Consider the following 21,680-nt stretch of genomic DNA (forward strand, 5'->3'; position numbering starts at 1 on the left):
TCTCGTGGTCTAGGGGTAGAAACTTTGTCTTTAAACTTTCAAAGTTGGCCAGCCAGGGAAAGACCCATTAAAGGATTCAAGACTTGCGTATCGGAACATTCAATGCAACACGGATCATAATAGCAAAGAACAGGGACTATCCTAAAAAGTCAGCAATAAGAGATCGCTTAAGTCCACTCTGGCACATTCATGCACTGAACATCCACGCTTCATTACAACAGATGAAGCAGGGTGCCTGGGTGGCTCCATCGGTGACGCGACCAATTCTCGATTTCAGCTCAGGTCATGATCGCACAGTACATCAGTTTAAGCCCTGCATCGGGCTCTGTGCTGACAGTGTAGAGCCTGCTTGGGATTCCCACCCCCTCCCTCCCTCCCACTCTGCCCCTCCCCTGTTCATGTGTGCTCTCTCTTCCAAAATAAATAAATAGATGAAGCAGATGTGAATGCACGAAATGGTCATATCTCAAAGTACAAAAGAGGTATAGAACACTAAGTATGTATGACTCTGTGAATATATTAAAAATATTTTTTTTTTTTAACCAACTACATCCACAAATATTTCTTTTCTAAAAAGACACATGAAACTGTCGCTTTGGAGGAAAGGGACAGACGGAAGGGAAGACAATATATTCTCATCTTCGGACTTTCTGAATCGTTTCACCTGTTGTTTTTACAGTGAATGACCAGTATGTGTTGAGCACCTACTATGCACTATTGTATACACTGAGGGTGTAGCAATAAACAGAGAAGACACAGTCCCTGCCTTCCCGGAGCTGACATTCTAGTGGAGACAGACAGACAGTAAACAAGGACATTGTGCAGTGCGTCTGGCTCTGCCACCTCCACGGTTTGTGACCAGCCAGCAAGAGATCAGAAGCTGACTCTGTAATGTAGCCCAAGTGTGGCACCAAGAACCCCGCTGGGTTCAGCTGGTCTTTCTTTTTTTTTTTTTAATTTTTTTTTTCAACATTTATTTATTTTTGGGACAGAGAGAGATAGAGCATGAACGGGGGAGGGGCAGAGAGAGAGGGAGACACAGAATCGGAAATAGGCTCCAGGCTCTGAGCCATCAGCCCAGAGCCTGATGCGGGGCTCGAACTCACGGACCACGAGATCGTGACCTGGCTGAAGTCGGACGCTTAACCGACTGCGCCACCCAGGCGCCCTGGTCTGCTTTCTTAGGAAGACGCTCTCAGGGAAGGAAGCAGGGAGCCTGACTGACATTCTGGCACAAATTTCTTATCTCCTGAGCCCATCAAGCAGTTCCTGAACTGGCTACTTTGGAGTGTCCCTGGGCTGGAAGCTACTGAGTGCTGTTGAATAACATAAATTTGTGGGGAGGGAGCACTTCGTGAAGGGAGTGGGAGAAGAGGGCCCTGCTAACTCATGACCTTTTAAAAATATGTAGGTTTGCAAACACAACAAAACATAAAGCGAGGGGGACCGGGATCAGGTTGGCCTCACTCACCAGGAAAGGTGTGCAGACCCAGGTGAAGGTCCCCACGGCTGCCAGGTAGGCCGATTTCTTCAGCACCTTCAGCTCCTCCTGCCTGATGGCCAGCACCTTGTCTTTGAAGGCCAGTTCCCACGCGTACAGCTTTAGCACTTTGATCCCGTTGAGAATCTCATTCATCAGCTTAATCCGACTGTCTTTGCTCTTCATGTGGGCCACCTTTGGAGAGACAGGAGCAATCAACACCACAGCAAGGGGCTCACTTCTGGCCCTGGCCCCAGGCCATCCCAGGCCATCCCCGTCCCAGAAGGGTGGGGAATCGACCCTGCAATCCTTATGAATGCTACTCTCTTTTACACCAGAGAAAAAACTGCTTTGGATCCCTTCTGCTGGACATAGAGACACCAATTAGATTTAGATTTGCGAAGCAGGTGTCCAGGAAAGAAGAAAGGCAGGGGTCCTACTCTGCTAATCCAAACACAAGACAGATAATGATGCTGGACTTATTTTCCCCTCCATTTTTTTAGCTTCTTTACTGGGCCATACCACTGTTAAATGCTGCTAATACCATCTGGCATTTTCCAGATGCATCTGACATGCACCTAGTCACTGAAGGCTCTCAAGAACCTATGATGAGTGCCGTGGTCACTCCTGGGTCACAGATGAGGACGCTTCTTTTTTTTGTCACGTGAAGCAGAAGCCAGTGACTGAAGTGGTTTCAAGGGAGGGCCGTAGGGACAGAGCCTCTTCACTGTTTAACCTATTCCCACCCGCACCTGCTGAGGCCTCTTTCCAACAGGACCCAGGTCCTGGGATGCATCTCTCCTACTGTGTCATCGGTGTGGCCAAGCGCTCTCAGCTGAAATCCCACAGGCACATCATAAATAGCCATCGATAGGGGATGAGAGACAAAAACCTCGACCCCTCTCTGTTTTGGACCATCTCGCACCAGCTCGAGAGAATGAAGTCAGGCTCCACACTACGCCACAGAAAGATCCCTGAGACGCGGTGACAAATGCTAAAACCGTGCTGGCCAAATGGGTCGGTGTATAAACATATATGATGGTAATCACACAAAACACACACACAAAAAACACACCAGACCCAACTAGATAATGAGATCTCTCTATAAATACACGTAAAGTTCTAGAAGGCTTTGCTTTGGTGTGTTCACTGGGACTGAGGGAGCAGGGAAGGGGGCATTCCCTTTTAATCTACACACTGTGTATCCACTGAACATCTTTTATAAGGAAAAGGCATGCGCTGTTGTTACTTGGATGTTTTAAAAGTTAAAAAGCATTTCTGAAAACAGTGGAAGGGCTCGCATAAGGTAATGGGCGGCGGGGAGTCAAGGTTAGTTTTTATTCCACTCTTGAAAATGCACATGAAACACATAAATGACTAAATTCCATGGGAAATAAGGAATTCTCGGAGGCCCACGGATGTGATTTTCGTCACTGGCCTGTGAGGCCTAACTATTTTGGGAGTTCTCAACCTTGGCTGTCCATTGTCATCACTCTGGAAGTTTCAAGAACTGATGCCCAGGCTTTATCCATATTAGGTGAATCAGAATCCCGGAAAAAGAGCCCAGGCATCAGCATTTGCGAGAACTCCTCGGGGGATCCCAGCAGGGATGTGAGGCTGAGAACCCCTGGGCCTGGGCAGAAAGAACTCGGCTAAAATCCAAATGGAAAGGCGTCCAGCAAGGGCCTCCGCGTGGGGCCCTATGGAGGCAGACACCCTACCTGGTAGGTCTTGGTTTTCATGGCCATCACAGCGTTGACGGGAACCATGAAGATCATCACAGCCACTCCGGCCAGGACGGAGGGGCCCAGATTCTAAGGACGGAAGAGAACACAGGCCTTCAACACAGGGCTTTCCAGCTGAGCCCCTCCACAGGGACTCCGCAGACCTGGCCCAGGGCATTCAGGACAACTGTGTCACTTTTACCCCGTGACGGGCTGTTAGGAACTTGCAGATTTATTCCTGAGCATCTCTTGGGGTCCCACAACCCCTTTAAGAGCATGCAGGCCCCTTATCTGAAACCCTGCGGTCCAGAGGAGCTTCGCAAATTAGAACTTTAGGAAGGTATCGAGACGTTAAGCAGAAGAGAGTTAACACAGCCAGCCCGGCGCTTTATCTTGTTTAAAGGCCTGCTTTACAAATTTGGCCCCTGGCTGGGATCTGGGAGCTTGGATCTGGGGAGGGTTACCAGCATTCTCAGGACTGGTAAGAGGGGCTCATCGGGCCTCAACTCTGTACAAACGATATGGTTTATGCAGAACCGCCCCCCCCCCCCTTTGCCTTCTGGGAGTCTGCAAGTTTGTGCCAGGCAGAATCTGCCTATGTGACCAGCCCCCGATAAAAACCCTGGGCGTCGGGTCTCTATCAAGCCTCCCTGGCTGGTAACATTTCACACGTTGTCAGAACTTGCTGCTGGGGAACTGAGTGCATCCTGTGTAACTCTGATGGGAGAGGACTCTTGGAAGTCTGTACCTGCTTCCCCCAGACTCCGCCCCCTGTGCCTTTACCCTCTGCTCATCCTGCTGTACAAATCAGGGCCATGAGTCTTCCTAGCAACTCGTCAGCCTGGCGGGGTCTTGGGGACCGCTGACACCCGCGTGTCCCTACGCGCCCAATGGGGCCCTGGCAGTGCCCTCCCTAATCAAATACAGTGATTTTTCCAGCATCAAAACCAGAGTATTCACACTGAGAGAAATCGTCAAGATCATAAGTACTTCACATCAGTTCAAGTAAGGTTTTGGCACCAAATGAATTAAGGAAAACTTTCAGAGCTTCTGGATTTGGGGATTTGTAGATAAGAGGCGGCAGACTTGTTCTGTTATCACAATTGCAGATAAGGGATCGACAGCCAGATTAAGAGGTCAGGATAAGCCACAGATCTACATCTTGTACCTTCTACACCTAAAGAGAAACAGCTTGAGAAACTGGCCCAGTGCACATGTACTCAGCAGCTACACACAGATGGAGCCAGAGGGTGATGTGATTTTTTTTTTTTCCCCATTCGGCATTTGGAAAACCAGGAGCGTTAGTCTCTTCCAAAATGCTCAGGGACAACAGTCCTCGTCTCCCCAAAAATGCTGCTGTTGCTCCAGACGGTTTGTGACGTATCTCCGTCCAGGGATGATTAATCCACCTTTGAGAATGAAGGTGATTTCTACCACCCACCTAAAGCATTCAGAATGAACTCTGACAGCAAATAGTAATGAAAAGACACTGGGCAGATCTATATACCATGCACTGTTCTCTGAACATCACCTGCTTTGATTCATTCCTTGGTCCCAACATCCCTGTGATGAGAGGTACCGTTACCATCACCAATTTCCAAAGGAGTGACATTAAGTAACAAGGTCACAAAGCTGACGACGATGGAAGAGGCAAGGTTTGAACCCAAGCAGTCTGACTCCTGAGCTCACTCCAGCATCGCTATCCTATACAGTGTTTGTGATGGTCAAACAGAAATCCTATTTTCTTTCTTTCTTTTTTAATGTCTTTTTGTTTTTGAGAGAAAAGGACACAGAGAGGGAGCAGGGGAGGGACAGAGAGAGAGGGAAACACGATTTGAAGCAGGCTCCAGGCTCCGAGCTGTCAGCACAGAGACTGACATGGGGCTTGAACTCACGAACTGTGAGACCAGGACCTGAGCCGAAGTCAGACGCTCAACCGACTGAGCCACCCAGGCACCCCGAGAAATCCTATTTTCTATCTAAACTAGTAACTCCCAACCAGGGAAGAATTTTTCCCAGGACACATGAGGCCATGTCTGGAGACATCTGAGTCCCAAGCGGCGTGGGGGTGGGGGTGGGGGTGTGGAGAGAGATTCGTGTTGCTGGTATTTTGTGCAAAGAGGCCAGGGACTCTGCTCGACGATCCTGCAGTCCACAGGCTAGTCCCCCAACAAGAAAAAATGATCTGACCCCAAATGTCAATAGCACATTCAGCAACCCTCATCTGAAACAAAACCATTTTCCTCATGCTTTATAAATCAGCCCTGAAGGCCAATTCTAAAAGATGTGCTCCAGAAATATCTCACCCAGGGCTGTGCTTTCTGGGGAGGTGGATACCCCAAGATGTAGGCCCAAAAAGACATTTAGATTCTGGTATTTACTTCTAAGTTTCATTACCAGAAACAATTTATAATCCCTCATCTGCTCCATAAACAGACCAAAAAAATGTAAACTATAGTCATATCAACAGATAATTCACTGTGCACCTATTAGGCACCAGGGCCCTGTGGGACTGCAGTCGTGGGAAATAAAAAATAAGACAGAAAGAAGGACACCGAGCCTGTGAGTAACCGACACATTTATCAGGAGAGGAGGGGCTGGTACATTGAGCAGCAAATGACTATTCCAGAATGTAACATCACAGGAACTCCTATACTAAAGTTAGTGGGTTTAAAAAAAGGAAGAAATTAGGGGCGCCTGGGTGGCTCGGTTGGTTAGGCGTCCGACTTCGGCTCAGGTCATGATCTCACGGTCCGTGAGTTCGAGCCCCGCGTCGGGCTCTGTGCTGGCAGCTCAGAGCCTGGAGCCCGTTTCAGATTCTGTGTCTCCCTCTCTCTCTGCCCCTCCCCTGTTCATGCTCTGTCTCTCTGTCTCAAAAATAAATAAACATTAAAAAAAAAATTTAAAAAAAAAAGGAAGAAATTTGTCTCATTGAGAACGAAAAGGAATTAGTGGTGGGGTGCCTGGGTGGCTCAGTCGGTAAAGCGTTAACTTCAACTCAGGTCACCATCTCATGGTTCTTGAGTTCAAGCCCCATGTTGGGCTCTGTGCTGACAGCTCGGAGCCTGCTTCAGATTCTGTGTCTCCCTCTCTCTCTGCCCCTCCCCTGCTCACCTCTCTTTCTCTCTCTCAAAAATAAAATAAACATTAAAACAATTTAAAGAAAAAAACAAGGAATTAGGGGATGTGGCAGTTGCCACAGCCTTAAACGATGGGTAGGACTTCATCCTTAGCAAAGAAAGAGGGAAAGGAATTCCTGGCAGAAGAAAAGGCTCAGAGGTGACAAAGAATAAGGCAGGGGTTAGGCTACGAGCATCTCATCAACTTAAGTGCTCCATGAAACTCTGGCTGAGGCAAGGAGGAATGCAATATTCTCTTTTCTTGGACACCATTCTCAGTAAAGAGGATATAAACCTAAAGGGATAGAAGCCATTGAGGGAAATCCCATTGAGAACAAAGTCAACTCAAAGGGAAATAGGGCCAAGAAATGATGAGAAGGGTGAGACTGAGTCCTCATGGCACTGCTTGAACTCCTGGATCCATCCATGCCTGAAGCCATACTCTGTACTCTGCACTCTGCAGTTGCATGCACCCACAAAATTCCCTTTATTTGCCTAGACTGTTTTAAAACCCATTTCTCTTCCTTGCAACTCAGAGAATCTTGACCAACACAGATTAGGACTAGTGAATAAAGGGAATGTGGTTAGTGTTTGGGAGGATACAGTAGGAGACATACGGTGTGTATGTTGTGAGGTTACTAATTACATGCACTGTCAAGAAAAGACAAACGCAAACAACTGTCATGCCACCAAAAAAAAAGGCATAAACCCAGGGACCAAGGGAGGGGATAAGATATCCAGCAATTGTCTAACAGGCCAGAAAGTAAAACGTGAATGACGGCAAGGAATACAGAGGTTCTGCTTACGAACACCCACTCCCTCACCCCCCGCCGCCCACATGTGGCGGTCCCTCCCTCCGCACCACGCGAATGACGTCAAACACACACCAGCCACAGGAGGTAGAGGGCAAGGACGACCTGCAGAGGGGCTGACCAGATCATGTTGATGTACGTGGCCAGGTCCATGAACCTCTGGGCGTCCACGGACATGAGGTTGACGATCTCCCCGACCGTGGAAGACCTTCTGGCTGAATTGGTGATCACCAAGGCCTGCAGGACAAAGGAGAGAGGAAGAAGGTGAGTGAGGCAGGAGACGGCCCGGGGCTCTCCCTCCAGGCCCCTGCGAAGGAAGAAGACAGCTCAAGAGTGGAAAGCCCACTCTCTTTTCTCCTCCCTCGCTGCCTCGTCTGTCCCATCGCAAAGTTCCCGCCGTTACCAATGACATTCACTGCCTCGCCCTGACTTCTTCAACATGGAAAGGACCCCAGAGATGGCCTCAACCAGGGCCTCACACACTTCAGGGTGCACACACATCACCCGCGAAGTTACTTACAGTGTGGTTTCAGATTTGGTAGGACGGCGATGGAACCTGGGGCTATGCATTTCTTACAAGCTCCCAGATGATGCAGATGCCGTTCGTCTGCAGAGAACACTCAAGGAGCAAGGTCAAGGTCAGGGCTTCTCAACTGTGGCATTACTGACATTTGAAGGTGGGTATTTCTCTGTGGGACCAACCTGTGCGTTGTGGGGTGTTCACCACATCCCCTAGATGGCCTCTACCCACTAGATGGCCCCACTCCCAGTTAAGAGAACCAAAATTGTCTCCATATATTTTCCAAACATCTCCTGGAAGGATAAAATTATCCTGGTTCTCAAACATGGTTTCACACTATTACCTGGGGAGTTTAAAAAACACTGGTGCCCAGGTCCCACCCAAAATCAGAGATCCTGATTTTGTTTGTCGGTGGTGTAGCCTGGGGACCAGGGGTTTTGGAAGGTCTCCAGGGGAGTCTAACTTACAGACAGGGCTGAGAACCAATGACCAGTCCACGGTTCCTGACTGTCTCCTAGGCAGTCTCTTGTCAACCCTGCTCAAGCAGTGTCTTTGCCCCAGAAGCTAAGAAATGAAGGAACCAAGAAATTCCTTTAAAGCCGGATGTACAGGGGCACCTGGGTGGCTCTGTCGGTTAAGCATCCAAGATCAGCTCGGCTCATGATCTCAGAGTTCCTGGGTTTGAGCCCCGCATCGGGCTCTGTGCTGACACCGCACAGCCTGCTTGGAATTCTCTCTCTCTTCTCTGTCCTTCCCCAACTTGTGCGCACTGTCTCGCTCTCTCTCTCACCCATAAATTAAAAAACAAAAACAAAACCAGCTGGCTGTGTACAAATCCTATGTATTCCACTATCGAGGGAAAGGACCTCCTGCTCAGTGCAAATGGAGAGTTAGAAGCAGCCCAGAGTATCAACAGCAGAGACAGGATGTGAACCCGGCACGTCAGGTGCCACCTAAGAAATTCAGCTACCCAGGCGCCTAGGTGGCTCAGTCGGTTAAGCGTCCGACCCTGGGTTTCGCCTCAGGTCACAACCTCACTGTTTTGTGAGTTCAAGCTCCGCGTCAGGCTCTGTGCTGACAGTGCGGGGCCTGCTCCAGCTTCTCTCTCTCTGCCCCTCCCCTGCCCACGTTGCTTTGGTCTCTTTCAAAATAGGTAAGTAAACTTAAAAAATTTGAAAAATAACAAGAAACCCAGCTGCCCGTGGCCGACACGGCCCCAAGCAGATGCCCCACACCCACGGCTGAAATCAGCTTTGCTAAGGTCTCGCGCCTGATGGGTCAGTCCCCGCCACGTGTGGTCACGGGGGCCACCCTCACGCTGCCGCTCCAGAAGCCGGGCTCGGCATCCCCACGGTGGTCCCGGGAGGGGCGGGGGAGGGGGGCGACCCGGCCAAGCCCCCCCTCCCCCCCACAGGGTCTGGGGCCACGGCCCGGCCCGTGCGCCAGGCCTGGGCTCACCCACCTTCCGGTAGACGGCCCCGATGACTGCCGTCTTGATCCTCATGCCGCTGACGAAGCAGATGTGGAAATACTGGTGCAGCACGAGGGTCTGGAGGCAGGCGCTGACGAACAGCAGCGCCGTGTAGAAGTAGCCCTGCCAGTCCGGGGCCTTCGTATCGTTCACGAAGTTGATGAGCAATCTGCGGGGCGAGGAAAGAATGCCTTGACCGTGACGCACGCGGCAGGGACTTCAGCATCTCGACCGTGTCCGGTCCGGGCCGGGCGGGGTGGGCGCTATTCCTTAGTGTTACGCTTGGGAAAACAGACCCGGGGTGGTGACGGGGCTGCGCGGGTGGCCTGAACCTGCTCCCGACGGCACGCCCCGCGCCTCTAGTCTCATCACTGGACAGTCACCCAGAGGTGACCAAACAGAGACTGTGAGAGGCGGCGTTAGCAAAGCCGAGAGAAGGGACATGTGGCCCCAAAGAGACAGAAAGAGACAGGTAAACAGAGAGAGCAGAGAAGGGAGCTCCTCTCTGACTTTCTGCTTTCAGGCTGCAGTGCGACACGATCTGGCTCATTCTCTTGTCCTTGGTTTCCACAGATAATCCTCTCTTGCCTCTTTCGGCTTCAGGGAAGCCTGGTACGTTTCTGTTCCTTGCAACCAAAGTGGCCTCAGCTTGGATGGTGTTCAAGCAAAGCATGAGGCAAAGCGGGTCAGGGCAGAGAGGCTTGGCTTCAAGCCCACGGGGCCAGGCCACGTGACCCCAAGGCTGAGGTTAGGGTACCATAAGTGAAAGGTCAAGGACACAAAGACTCATGCAGCGGGCAGGGAAGGGGTCTTACTTTAAGATCTCCGGGCCGGCAAACATCATCAAGTCATGGAGGGCCTTGAATAAGAAGCTCATGAGGAAGTAGGGCCCGAAGGTCTTGTATAACACCTTGAACAGAGACGGCTCCCGGCCCTTCTGAGGGGACTTGACAATCAAAACCTCAGCCTCCTCGTTCACGTCCACCTGGGAGCTCCCTTTCGGCTTGGCGGGATCCTTGGAGGAGTACGCGATCTTCGCCTGCTGCCTGGAACACAAGGAGCGTGGAGCGGTTCTGGGGTCTTCCTGAAACCGGGCCAGCCAGCCGGGGGGAGAGCCAGGGCACCCCACCCCCTCGGGGGCGCCCAGCCAAAGAAAACCAGTCACGGCAGAAAGGTGGCCGAACATGCTGGTTAGGAGTACAGACGCAGGCTCCTGGCCAGCCAGCTCTGTGACTTCGAGGTCAAGTGGCTTCACCATTTTAGGCCTTAGTTTCCTCATCTGCTAAATGGGGACACAGGGACGAGTCTACCCCACAGGGCTGTTGGGAAAATTCAGTGTGTTCATATACGTGAAAGGCACTGAAAAGTGCCAGCCCCACCGTGATGTACAGATTCTATGCAATCTCTGATCAGAATCCAAGTTGACTGACAAGCAGATTCTAAAATTCATATAAAAACTTGAGGGACCGAGGACAGCCAAAACAATCTTTAAAAAGGAAATCAAAATTGGAGAATGCACACTTCCCGATTTCAAAACTTAATCAAGATAGGCATAAACACACACACACACACACACACACACACACACACACACACACACACGGAGCCACAGACACACACATTATCAGTGGAACCAGAAATAAACCTGACTGATTTAGGGTATTCACAGTGCCAAGACTGTTCAACGGAAAAAGAATAATCTTTTCAACTGGTGGCACGGAGAAACCAGACAGCCACGCAAAAGAAGGAAGGTGGACCCTTAGTTCATTCCACGTACAAAAATCAACTCGAAATGGGTCAAAAAGACCTAAACACAGAGCTACGACTATAAAAATTCTTAGAAGGAAACATGTGAAAATCTTCATGACCTTGTATTTGGCAATGGATTCTGAAAAATGACACAAAACGCAGAAGCAAAAGAAAAAAAAGATAAACTAGATGTGGTCAAAATTAAACACGTTGGGGGTGCCTGGGTGGCTCGGTTGGTTGAGCGTCTGACTCTTGATTTTGGCTCGGGTCATGCTCTCCAGGCCGTGAAATCGAGCTCCACAATGGGCACGGAGCCTGCTTACAATTCTTTCTCTCCCTCTTCCTCTGCCCCTCCCGCGCTCGTGCATGCTCACTCGCGTGCGCATGCATTCTCTCTCTCTCCCTCTCAAATAAAACATTCAAAAACATGTTGTGCTTCAAAAGACACAATTAGGAAAGTGAAGAGACAACCCACAGAATGAGAGAAAATACTTGCAAAGGGAATATCTGATAAAGGACTTGTAACCAGAGCATGTAAAGAACTCTTACTACACAATAAGGAAAAAAAACCCCAATTTCAAAAAACACAAAGAAGATACGCAAATGACCATGAATTGCTGCTTGATGTCATTAGTCATCCGGGTAACACAAACCAAAACCACAGTAAAGATATTACTTCACGTCCACTCGGTGGATCATCAGAAAGTCATATAATGCCGAGTGTCTGCAACCATGTGAGAAACTGGAACCCTCACATTCACCCCGGTGGAGTCCCCTCCTACTCAGAAGAGGACAGAGCAGAAACAGTAGAGTGCGGGCCACTTCCGAGATCAGGTCATGGCAAACACAGTGGCTTCCGTCTTGCCCTCTCTTGCATTGTTCACTCTGGGCAAAGCCAAGTACCACAGGAGGAGGAAATGGGGGAAGATCCCATGGTGAGACGCTGCAAAGAGCCAGCACTGACTTGCCAGCCACACGCAAACTAAAAGCAGGGCCTACAGCCCCAGGCAAGCCTTCAGATGATGTGGCCCCAGCTGACCTGCCGAGCACAACCTCCAGAGACGCTGGGCCGGGACCAGCCTGCTAGCCCACGACTGGATCCTTAACCCAGAGAAGCCGTGTGAGATCGTAAACGCTGGCTCTCACCTTCAGCTGCTACGCACGGGGAAATACGTTACACAGCGAGAGACACACAGCCCAGCTCCCATCTCCCAAATTACAGTCAGGGCAACACATTCCAATGGCCCGACGTGGGCTCCACCCCGAAATACACGGCGCATCCTCACCCAACCCAACTTTTGTGATTTGCGAACTCCTTCCATGGCGGGAGGACACTGAACAGCGCTCAACTGCCGAGGACTCGCATTTGTCACATCTATGCCACATCTGACCATTTATATACCACCTGCCGCTTTCTGCTGGAGACCACAGCCCTCCAACCCGCCCTGGCTGGCTCCCCACCCCCCAACCCCCAGGAAAGGGCCAGAAACATGGGAATCTCCTCCATGCCCCTGGGTTGACCAGGCGCGGGTCCTGTCCGTCTCCCTCCTGGGATGTGTGCAGACATCCATCCACCCTTTCCATGTGCACGGCCTCTGGCCCATGCAAGCGACCACCCCCCAGGCCTCCTCCCTGCTCGCTCATTTCCTCCCACTCTCGTTCCCTGACAACCAAGTCCCTGCACAGCAGCCAGAGGGACCTTCCTGATAACAGATCATCCCCTGACAGCTTCCACTGCACCCAGAATAAAACCTAAACTCTGGTGAAACTGCTGTAACCAATTACCACAAACTTCGTGGCTTAACGCAATACAAATTTATTGCCTCGTGGTTCGGGGGGAGGGGGTCAGAAATCTAAAGGGGGGGCCCACAAGGTGGCCTTCCTTCTAGAGGCTCTAGGGGAGAATCTGTTGCCTGGTCTTTTCCAGCTTCCAGAAGCCACCTAGATTCCTCTGGTTTGTGGCCCCTTCCTCCAATTCAAAGCCAACTACAGACCATCCTCTCTTTCTCTCTCCCTGACATCCTGCCTCCTTTTACAAGGACCCTGGGGATCCTATCAGGCCAAGTCCCTTTGCCGTGTAAGGGTTTGGGGATCAGGACACGGACATCTTTGCAGGGGAGATATATCCCTCCACCAACCCCGTTGTCAATGTCACCACACAAGGTCTTTCCTGCTCCCTTTACTGACCGCCCCCAAAGCTGGGATTCCAGCTAGGAGTTTCAGAATTTTCTTTAGCACATGCAGGCGTCCTTGGCAAGGAAGACAAGAGGGCCAGGCAGACAGGAAGGGAGTGGCTCGGCCCTCTCCATTCATTCTCTGCACCACTTCCTAAGCAGGATCTGACCCTGGGCCTGTGTGGGCTGCTGGTGACCCAGGGCTGTTTACGGTGGCCAAGAGACAGGTGCCAAAGGGTCAGGGAGAAGGTCTTGGGCAGGCAGAGAAGGAGGAAAGCTCAGGCCCGGGTGGGAGAGGTCAAGAACAGTGGGAACGATCGCTAAGGCCAAGCCAAGAAAGAAAACTATCCAGCCAAAAAAGAGGCCCACAGAGGAAGCGGGCACTCCAGGAGGGGAGAGGAAGCAAGTAGGGCATCTGTGAGCTCAGGCTGGGAGGGGAAAGGAAAGTTGGAAGGGAAAGGTCTGAGTCAGGAGAAAACTAACTGCCCAGGAGCAGGGGAACCGAAAGGGGTGGAGAGGCTGAAGGCTCAGAAGAAAAAGGGACTTTCTCTGTGGATAGGATTCCAGTGTAGGCAGAGATGCCCATCAGTCACTCGTCCACTAATGAACTAAACACATGGCTCTGGGCCAACCACTGGAGACAGCCCCACAGAGCCTCATGAGAAAAAAGGATTAGCAATCATGACTCCTCAAGACTGTGTGAGGGGTGCTATCACGGGGGGCTTCCCGGAGGTGATGTCAAAACACAGACACGCAGGATGAGAGAATGGGGAGAAAAGGATGGGCAAGGCCTGGAGCTAAGGATTTGAAATGAGGTTTGGCAGCCCTTCCCAGAACACCAAGAACTTCAGGGTAATCTGAACGGGACAGGGAGCAAGCAGCCTCACCGGGGCTGGAATCAGCCAAAGAGCAATGAGGAGCTACAGATGACTTTGTCATTCATCTTCAAGGCTTCAGGAGAGGCCACATCTCAAACTTAAAACAGTCTCAGCTCAGGGCTCCTGGGTGGCTCAGTCGGTTAAGTGTCGGACTTCAGATCAAGCCATGATCTGGCAGTTCGTGAGTTCGAGCCCCATGTCGGGCTCTGTGCTGACCGCTCAGAGCCTGGAGGCTGCTTCGGATTCTGGGTCTCCCTGTCCCCCCGCTCATGCTCGCTCACTCTCTCTCGAAAATAAACAGTAAAAGAAAAAAAAAAGTCTTAGCTGGATTAAAATTTGCACATTTTCTGGATGTACTCTGAACATGGTGTTTGACCTGTAATAAATTCCCAATCGAACACAGAAGGGCAGACTACCTACAACCACAGGGAACGGATTTTGCAAACCTAACGCACATACTCACTCAGAGGGAACATTACACAGAACAGTAGTTCTGGAAACCACAATGGGCGTGGGAAACACCTGCACAGCCCCTCAAAACTTGTAGCCCAGGCAGGATTTCAAATGTGTTGTTTACGAATCCAAATGACTCAAGATCTTTCCCCTACTCTCCTACCCTTTTCTAGTTTTCTGTTTCTTGAATGCTTTCGGTTCCTCAAAACCAGAGGTTCTCAAAGAGAGGGTTGTTTTGCAAATTCCACATTCTCGGTCAATGATGGAGCCAGACAGCAGAGCTTCTGTGACGGACAGAACTTCAGTCCCCCGCCACCCCCCAAAAAAAGATCCCAACAGCAATGCGTGTATCTTGAAGAGCTTGCCTGAAATGACCTAAGCCCGGAATCTAACTCTGTTTTTAGACATAAATCCATATTGTGTAGTGTTTTGTAGGGTTTTGTTTGCAAATTTAAATATACCTCAAATTTTTTCAGGAATGCAACTATTGTTGACATTAAGGGAACATTGCATTTGGTTCAGAACTTTGTCAAAACGTCTGCAAAACGTCTTCTGTGAGGGTGACTGACACTGGTTCTGGAGATGTGGAGGGAACACAGCAGCTGTCACAGAGCATCCTCCACAGTGGGACAAGCGGTGACTCTCCGTTCTGTTCTTCCAGCGTGCACCTGAGCATTTACTCACCGAAATACATGCCGTTTCACTACAAATCGCTTGTACTTCAGTTTTTCTTTTGTGTTGAGGGAGAGGGGTGCCTGGGTGGCTCAGTGCCGTTAAGCATCCTACTTCGGCTCAGGTCATGATCTCCACCCCCGTCGAGCTCTGTGCTGACGGCTCAGAGCCTAGAGCCTGCTTCAAGTTCTGTTTCTCTCTCTCTCTATGCCCCTGCCCCCGCTCACACTCTGTCTCTCTCTCTCTCAAAAATAAACATTAAAAAAATAGAATAAAAAACAAAGTCTAATAAAAGCATTTTGCTAACTTAAAAAATTTTAGATATGTGGGTGGGTTATTTCTACTGATATATTACCTTAAAATAACTGTATCAGTGTTAGAAAATCTTTTGTTCTCAAGGCAGCAATGAGTCTGAAAGGTTGAGAACCACTTTTCAACATGCGTATGTTGGTGCTTTGTTTTGTTTTTTTGTATTTTCTGTTGCATTTCTTTATGAAACAAAGACAATTGAGCAAAATACTCAACCCCATCTTTTTTTAATGTTTTTTTACATTTACTTTTGAGAGAGAGAGACAGAATGTGAGCGCGGGCAGGGGGGCACGGTCAGAGAAAGAGGGAGACACAGAATCCGAAGCAGGCTCCAGGCTCCAAGCTGTCAACACAGAGCCTGATGCGTGGCTCGAACCCATGGACCAGGAGATCATGACCTGAGCCGAAATCGGGAGCTCAACCAACTGAGCCACCCAATCTTTAAACACTCTGATTTTTTAATATATTAGCTTTACTGAAGTATAAGTGATGTATGATAAACTCCACACACGGGAGTATACAATTTGGTCAGTTTTGACATGTAAGGATACACACAACTGTGAAACCGTCAGCAAAGGCAAGATTGGGAACACATCCATCACTCCACAAGGTCTGCTGGGGCCCCTCTATAATTTCTCCCTCCCACCTGCATCCTGTTCCCTGGTGAAATGGAGAGGCCTTGCTACAAAAGGCCACACCAAGAAATTCCAGCTCAGAACAGGACTCTCCAATCGCCCACCACTTCCACAGAGGTTACAGGTGTCAGATCTGGCTTATGCCTCTGGAAGCAGAATGAGTGACCCATCTGCCAATGACCCTGGGCGTTGAGCCCCCATGCTGAGATCCCCTAATGGCCAAGGTAAGGAGACAGCCAGGGATGCCCCTGGGGCGTGGCCCACGATGGAGCCTGAGGCGCCAGCTCTCGCCTCATCCACCCAGGCAAGATGGGAGCGCCCAGCCTGTGGCCGCACCCACATAATAAAGACAACTTGTGCAGTTCCACCTGCCCGCCATTTACCCAGGCCTAGGACAGGGCTGATCAGATGATGCTGATTCCACTGAACCGTCAGAAAGCCCTCTGAGTACAAAACAGGGGAGGAGGGCACGAAGGGACTTGAGGGACAGCCTCTCCAAACCCCGAGGGTCTGAAAAGACTACACATTAGCAGCAGATACCACATATGCTGAATAAATCCAGTAAGGGCCAGACCGGCGGTAGACAGAGCTTCCTGTGCAAGCCCGGTCCTCTCTCCGCGGAGCCTCCCTGGCAACCTCTCCCACGCCGTCTCCAGCAACCTGCTCATCATGAAGGATGCCACCGGCCAGGGCTTGCGAGGGAAGCTGGGCCTGAGAACCTTCACGCGGGTCACGGGCACCAGACTCAGCAGGAGCAGGATGTGCAGAAAACACCTCCCGTCTCGCCGTGCTCACCCACGGAGACTCACGCTCAACACGCCTCCCCTAAGAAGACTTCTCCCGTGTCCATGGCCACCACGGACGGGCCACCAGCTCAGAGTCACAAGGTCCTCTGCTGGCGTCCTAGTGGCCGATGGCACCAACGTCCCCAATTCCCACCCACGAGCCCAGCCTGACCCAAGACCTATACACTGGGTGTTCCAGCAACGGAGTGAGGAACCAGACCTCAAGTCCAGGGTTTCTCTCCGGGAGGGCCAGCTGCTCTCGGGCAGATGCAACACACCAGGCTGGCCCCATCGTCTGCCAGTGCAACTCAACGACAGGCCCACCGCATAAAAACCACAGGACTGATAACAGCCGCTTTTTGTTCTGTCCCTACAGCCACCAGCCGCTGCCCCAAGTCACTCACAGCTTCTCAACCAGCTCCTCTGGACCCAGGATGCACAGGGCCAATGACCCACCTTAGTACGACAGCCATTTTTCTTTTCTGTTGACACGTGACGTAATGATGTATCATACAACTGACATGTCTCAGATTTGAGGAAATTAAAGAATGTGCTGGGGAGGCCCTGGCCTGATTCCCAAAATAACCTGAGAACAGAGGCGTCTGGGCGCTCAGTCGGTGGGACGTTCAACTTTCGGCTCAGGTCATGATCTCATGAGTTCGGGCCCTGCGTTGGGCTCCATAATGATGGCTCAGGGCCTGGAGCCTGCTTCAGATTCTGTCTCCGTCTCTCTCTGTCCCCCTCCCACTCTGTCTGTCTGTCTGTCTCTCTCTCTCTCAAAAATAAACATAAAAATTAATAAATAACCCGAGAAAAGAGGTCATGCGATGGCATGCAGCTTATGTGGGAGGAGCATCGAAAATCGAGGACGCTATGGATGAACCCTAATGCAAACTAGAGACTCGGGGATGACAATGACGCACCAGGTGTAGGTTCATCCATACACCTGGTCAGGGGCTACTGATAATGACAGAAGCTGTGCAGGGACAGGGGGTACACAGAACCCCCTGCGCCTTCGGATCGAAAAACTAACGTCTACTTTAGTTTTAAATCCAGCACAGTCAAAAGCACCCTCGATGGGGGCTTCTCTGGCTGAACACCCGTGGAAGTGATGGGCGTGGTGTGTGGAAGGAAAAACACATAGAACAGCAAGAACACCCAGGAGGCCAGATGCTGTGAGCGAGGCAGGCAAAGTGGGGCGGCCTCGGGGAGTGCGGCTGGGCACACACCTGCTGAGCCAACAGAACCAATCACTGCTCGATGCACATTTTTCTCTCTTCTTTCCTACTCACACTGCCTTCGCTGCAGGTACAACCCTTGCCCATTTTGCAGGTGAGCAAAAACCGGCTGGGAGGAGTAAAGCAGCTTTTGCCCAGGACCATGAAGTCAGCGAGAGGCGGCAGGAAAGGGGTGGTCAGGTCGTCGCAGAGAGGCTCACACTTACCTTCTGGACTTGGCACACTCCTTCTTCCAGTTCTTAACCAAAACGGGCACGACTCGCTCTGAGGTGTCCTCCTTATTCAGGGACCAGAGGTCAGTGCTCTCCAGGGGCTGGCGGTAGCCCCGGACCATCAACCTGGGGCCAAAACACAAGGGGGAGGTGATGACAGTCTGGAGAGGAAGAGGAGGGTGACCCTCGCTGCCAACACCTGCCATGCCAGCCCGCTCTCCATGCCAGGGCGGCCGAGGGCAGTGCACAGCTGGCAAGAGTGGAATACGTATGGCACATACGGGCACATTAAATGATCACTGCTAATTCTGTGAGGCCGCCCAGGGCAAAACGGCCTCATTTTTTAGAGACACAAACTATTTAAGGTAGAGATCATTACAATCGCTCTGATTTGCTTAAAAAATATTTTGGGGGCAGCAGCGGTGGGGGGGGGGGGGGGCGCCTCAGTCAATTAAGTGTGTGACTTGATTTCAGGTCCGGTCATGATCTTGTGGTTCGTGAGATCAAGCCCTGTGTGGGGCTCTATACTAAGCGCGGATCCTGCTTAGGATTCTCTCCCTCTCTCCCCGCCCTCTGCCCCTCCCCAGCTCGCTCTCTCTCTCTCTCTCTCTCTCTCTCTCTCAAAATAAAATAACCTTTAAAAAACTCTTTTAAACATATCTATATTTTAAAATTTTTGTTAATATTTATTTATTTTTGAGAGAGAGACAGAGACTGAGTGGGGGAGGGGCAGAGAGAGAGCGAGACACAGAATCCAAAGCAGGTTCCAGGCTCTGAGCCGTCAGCACAGAGCCCGACACGGGGCTCACCCTCACAAACCACAAGATCATGACCTGCGCCGAGCTGGATGCCCAACCGACTGAGCCACGCAGGTGCCCCCCAAAAAGTATTTTTTAAGGCCAAGTGGCAAAGCAATAATTGTCAAATCTGGGTGATGAGTTTATTGAGACTGATTAGACTAATCTTTCTACGTGTTTGAACACTTGCATAATAAAAAGTAAACCTGTCACTGTAACTTGCTATTTTGAATTAATACCAAAGTCGCAGGAAAATCACGTGAATTGCACAAAGAATCCCAGTCTGCCCTCCGCCTGCTTCACCACTCCTTACATCTTGCCACATCTGCTGAGCCATTCTGGGTCTCTAGCCATAAACACACACGTCCACAAACACACTTCTTTTCTGAGACACTTCGGACTAGGTTGTGGCAGCGTGTATCCCCATAAGGAAACCCACACGCTGTCACAGAAGCCAAAGCACCATTACCAAAATCAGAAATTTGAGCGATGATGGCAGAGTCCGCAGTCCACATTCAAATTAATGCTCTGACTCTTGGTGTCGGCTCAGGTCATGATCTCGCGGTCTGTGAGACTGAGCCCCGTGTCGGGCTCTGGGCTCACAGCGCGAAGCCTGCTTGGGATTCTCTGTCTCTCCCTCTCTCTGCCCCTCCCTGGCTTGCTCTCTTGGTCTCTCTCAAAAGAAACAAACTTAAAAGTAAGTAAGTAAATAAAGAAATAAAACATTAAAAAATTTTAAAAAGCTATTTCTTAACAATAATTTGAAAGCTACTTAATAAAAAAAAAAAGGTATTTGGGAAAAGTTTATAAAGACAAGGAACCATGCTCATCAGAGGGGAAAAGGATTCAAATAATCCCAGGTAAAATGCTGATACGTGCAGGAAAAATATGTGCCCCAAAAAGGACAAGAGGGGAGCCCATCACACCGCTGTCAGTGGTCACCTTGGGTGTTTTCTGCTTGTTGGTCTATGCGTGTTCTTACATTTCCTACGGAGCACGGCTATTACTTTTCTGCTAGCAAGGGGTCTGAAACAATGCCAACGTTGGTAATTATACCTGACATAAAAAAAAAAAAAAAAAAAAAAAAAGCACCCAAATCTGGAAGCTCAGAGCACAAGGCTTGTAAGGGCCCCAGGTGAAGTCATGCGCAGAGGAGCAAGCCGTTTGTGTTTCACGCAAGTCGAGTCCGTGCATGTGGGCACAGGGTCAGCACCTGAGACCCGGGCCCCCAGCAGGCACGCTCGCACCCGGGGGAAGGGTGAGGGAGGGAGAGCACCGGCCGGGCCTTACCCTGTGATCCACCAGAAGGTGACTCTGGACAGGAAGGAGGCACTGGATTCCGGGCAGGGGTTCTAGCGGAGAGAACACACAGAGTGGGAGGAAAAAAAAAATGATCCGTTAATCTTCTCATCTAGGCCGGCGCTCGTGACCAGTCTTCCTCTCAAATGACCAGCAGCCACCCTCACGCCGAGGACTGACACCCCAAAAGGGTTTCCCTCCCGAGCCCCGACGGCCTTCAGAGAAACACACAGCAGCTTCCCACTTTCACCCAGGAAATATTTCCTGAATGACTACTATGTGCAAAGATGGCACAGTGTGCCACATCCCTGCCCCCTCTCAAATCCCCACCGCGACCCAGTGGCTGTGGTGCTGCCCAGGTCCCTCGAAGTTACCCCAGTCATTCATTCGCTCATTCATTCAACAAGTATTTTCTGAGCACCTGCTATATGCCTAGCACCATGCACACAAATCTGAGCAGACACAATCCCTGCCCTCAGGAAGCCCACAGTGCACAGGGGTAGTAATAACACCTGCTAACTTCTCTGCAAGCGAGCTGTGTTACAAGTACTTTATGCAAATGATTTCATCTCATCTTTAGAACCAGCCTACCAAGGAGATAAAAGCATCATCCTCGCTTTGGAGATAAAGACACAGAGGAACAGACAGATGGAATGACCTTGCCAGGCAAGTGGTGAAAACAGACTACGAGCCCCTCGCAGCGTCCGGAAAGAGTCATTAATCAAAGGATCTTGTGAGCGGGCACTCAACCACAACTGCAGTGAGGATTGTTTCCTGAAGATAGGTCAGTATTACCGGTGGGATCACTGGTATCTTAGTGAGCTCACGGCAAGAGAGCGGATAAGCAGATGGGGGCTGATCTCTCTGACGAAGGTCAAAGAAGGCATCCCCGAGCTGGGCTCTGAAGAGTAGAGGATGACAAGTAAAGGGGAGAGGCAGGGTAGTTTTGGCAGCAAGCGTGTGTGTGCAAAGGCCCTGTGGCAGAAGGGAACATAACCCTATTCCAGGAACTAAGAGGGGGCTGACCAGTACTGGAGGCCAAGTAAGGGGTTTGGGTCTTCATCCCAAGGGCAATGGGAAGTCACCGACACAATCCAACGATAATACAAAGAGCAGGAGAGTGATGTCAGCATGGAGCCTCCGTGACCACCAGCAAGGGCCGACTTTCCATTCCAAGCAGATACAGGGAGGTCGACATTCTGAAATACACATTTTGGTGCAGGGCGCTCGCCAGGCAAGGATGAGGTCTCTAGCCCTTTTTCAGAGGCACAGCACAGGAGAGCCAGGCGAGAACACACATTGTGCCTTGGTGGTTTTCCACCCAGGCTGCGAGCAATTTAAAAAAACAAAAAC

At 50.6% G+C, this 21,680-nt stretch overlaps 1 protein-coding gene across 2 annotated transcripts in view; it reads right to left on the reverse strand.

The window, feature by feature from the left end:
• The window catches only part of ABCC1 (ATP binding cassette subfamily C member 1), a 141,199-nt gene that overhangs the window by 59,381 nt on the left and 60,138 nt on the right, over positions 1–21,680 (reverse strand). For both annotated transcript variants that reach the window (XM_047837683.1, XM_047837682.1), the window contains exons 6-12: positions 20,319–20,380; positions 18,226–18,357; positions 9,942–10,172; positions 9,118–9,295; positions 7,211–7,372; positions 3,202–3,294; positions 1,472–1,675 (exon numbers count right to left, since the gene is read on the reverse strand). In XM_047837683.1, coding sequence (XP_047693639.1) covers positions 1,472–1,675; positions 3,202–3,294; positions 7,211–7,372; positions 9,118–9,295; positions 9,942–10,172; positions 18,226–18,357; positions 20,319–20,380 — 1,062 coding nt within the window. The remainder of the gene's footprint in view (positions 1–1,471; positions 1,676–3,201; positions 3,295–7,210; positions 7,373–9,117; positions 9,296–9,941; positions 10,173–18,225; positions 18,358–20,318; positions 20,381–21,680) is intronic.

Source organism: Prionailurus viverrinus, chromosome E3 (genome assembly GCF_022837055.1).
Source record: "Prionailurus viverrinus isolate Anna chromosome E3, UM_Priviv_1.0, whole genome shotgun sequence".
NCBI classification, from domain to species: Eukaryota; Metazoa; Chordata; class Mammalia; order Carnivora; family Felidae; genus Prionailurus; species Prionailurus viverrinus.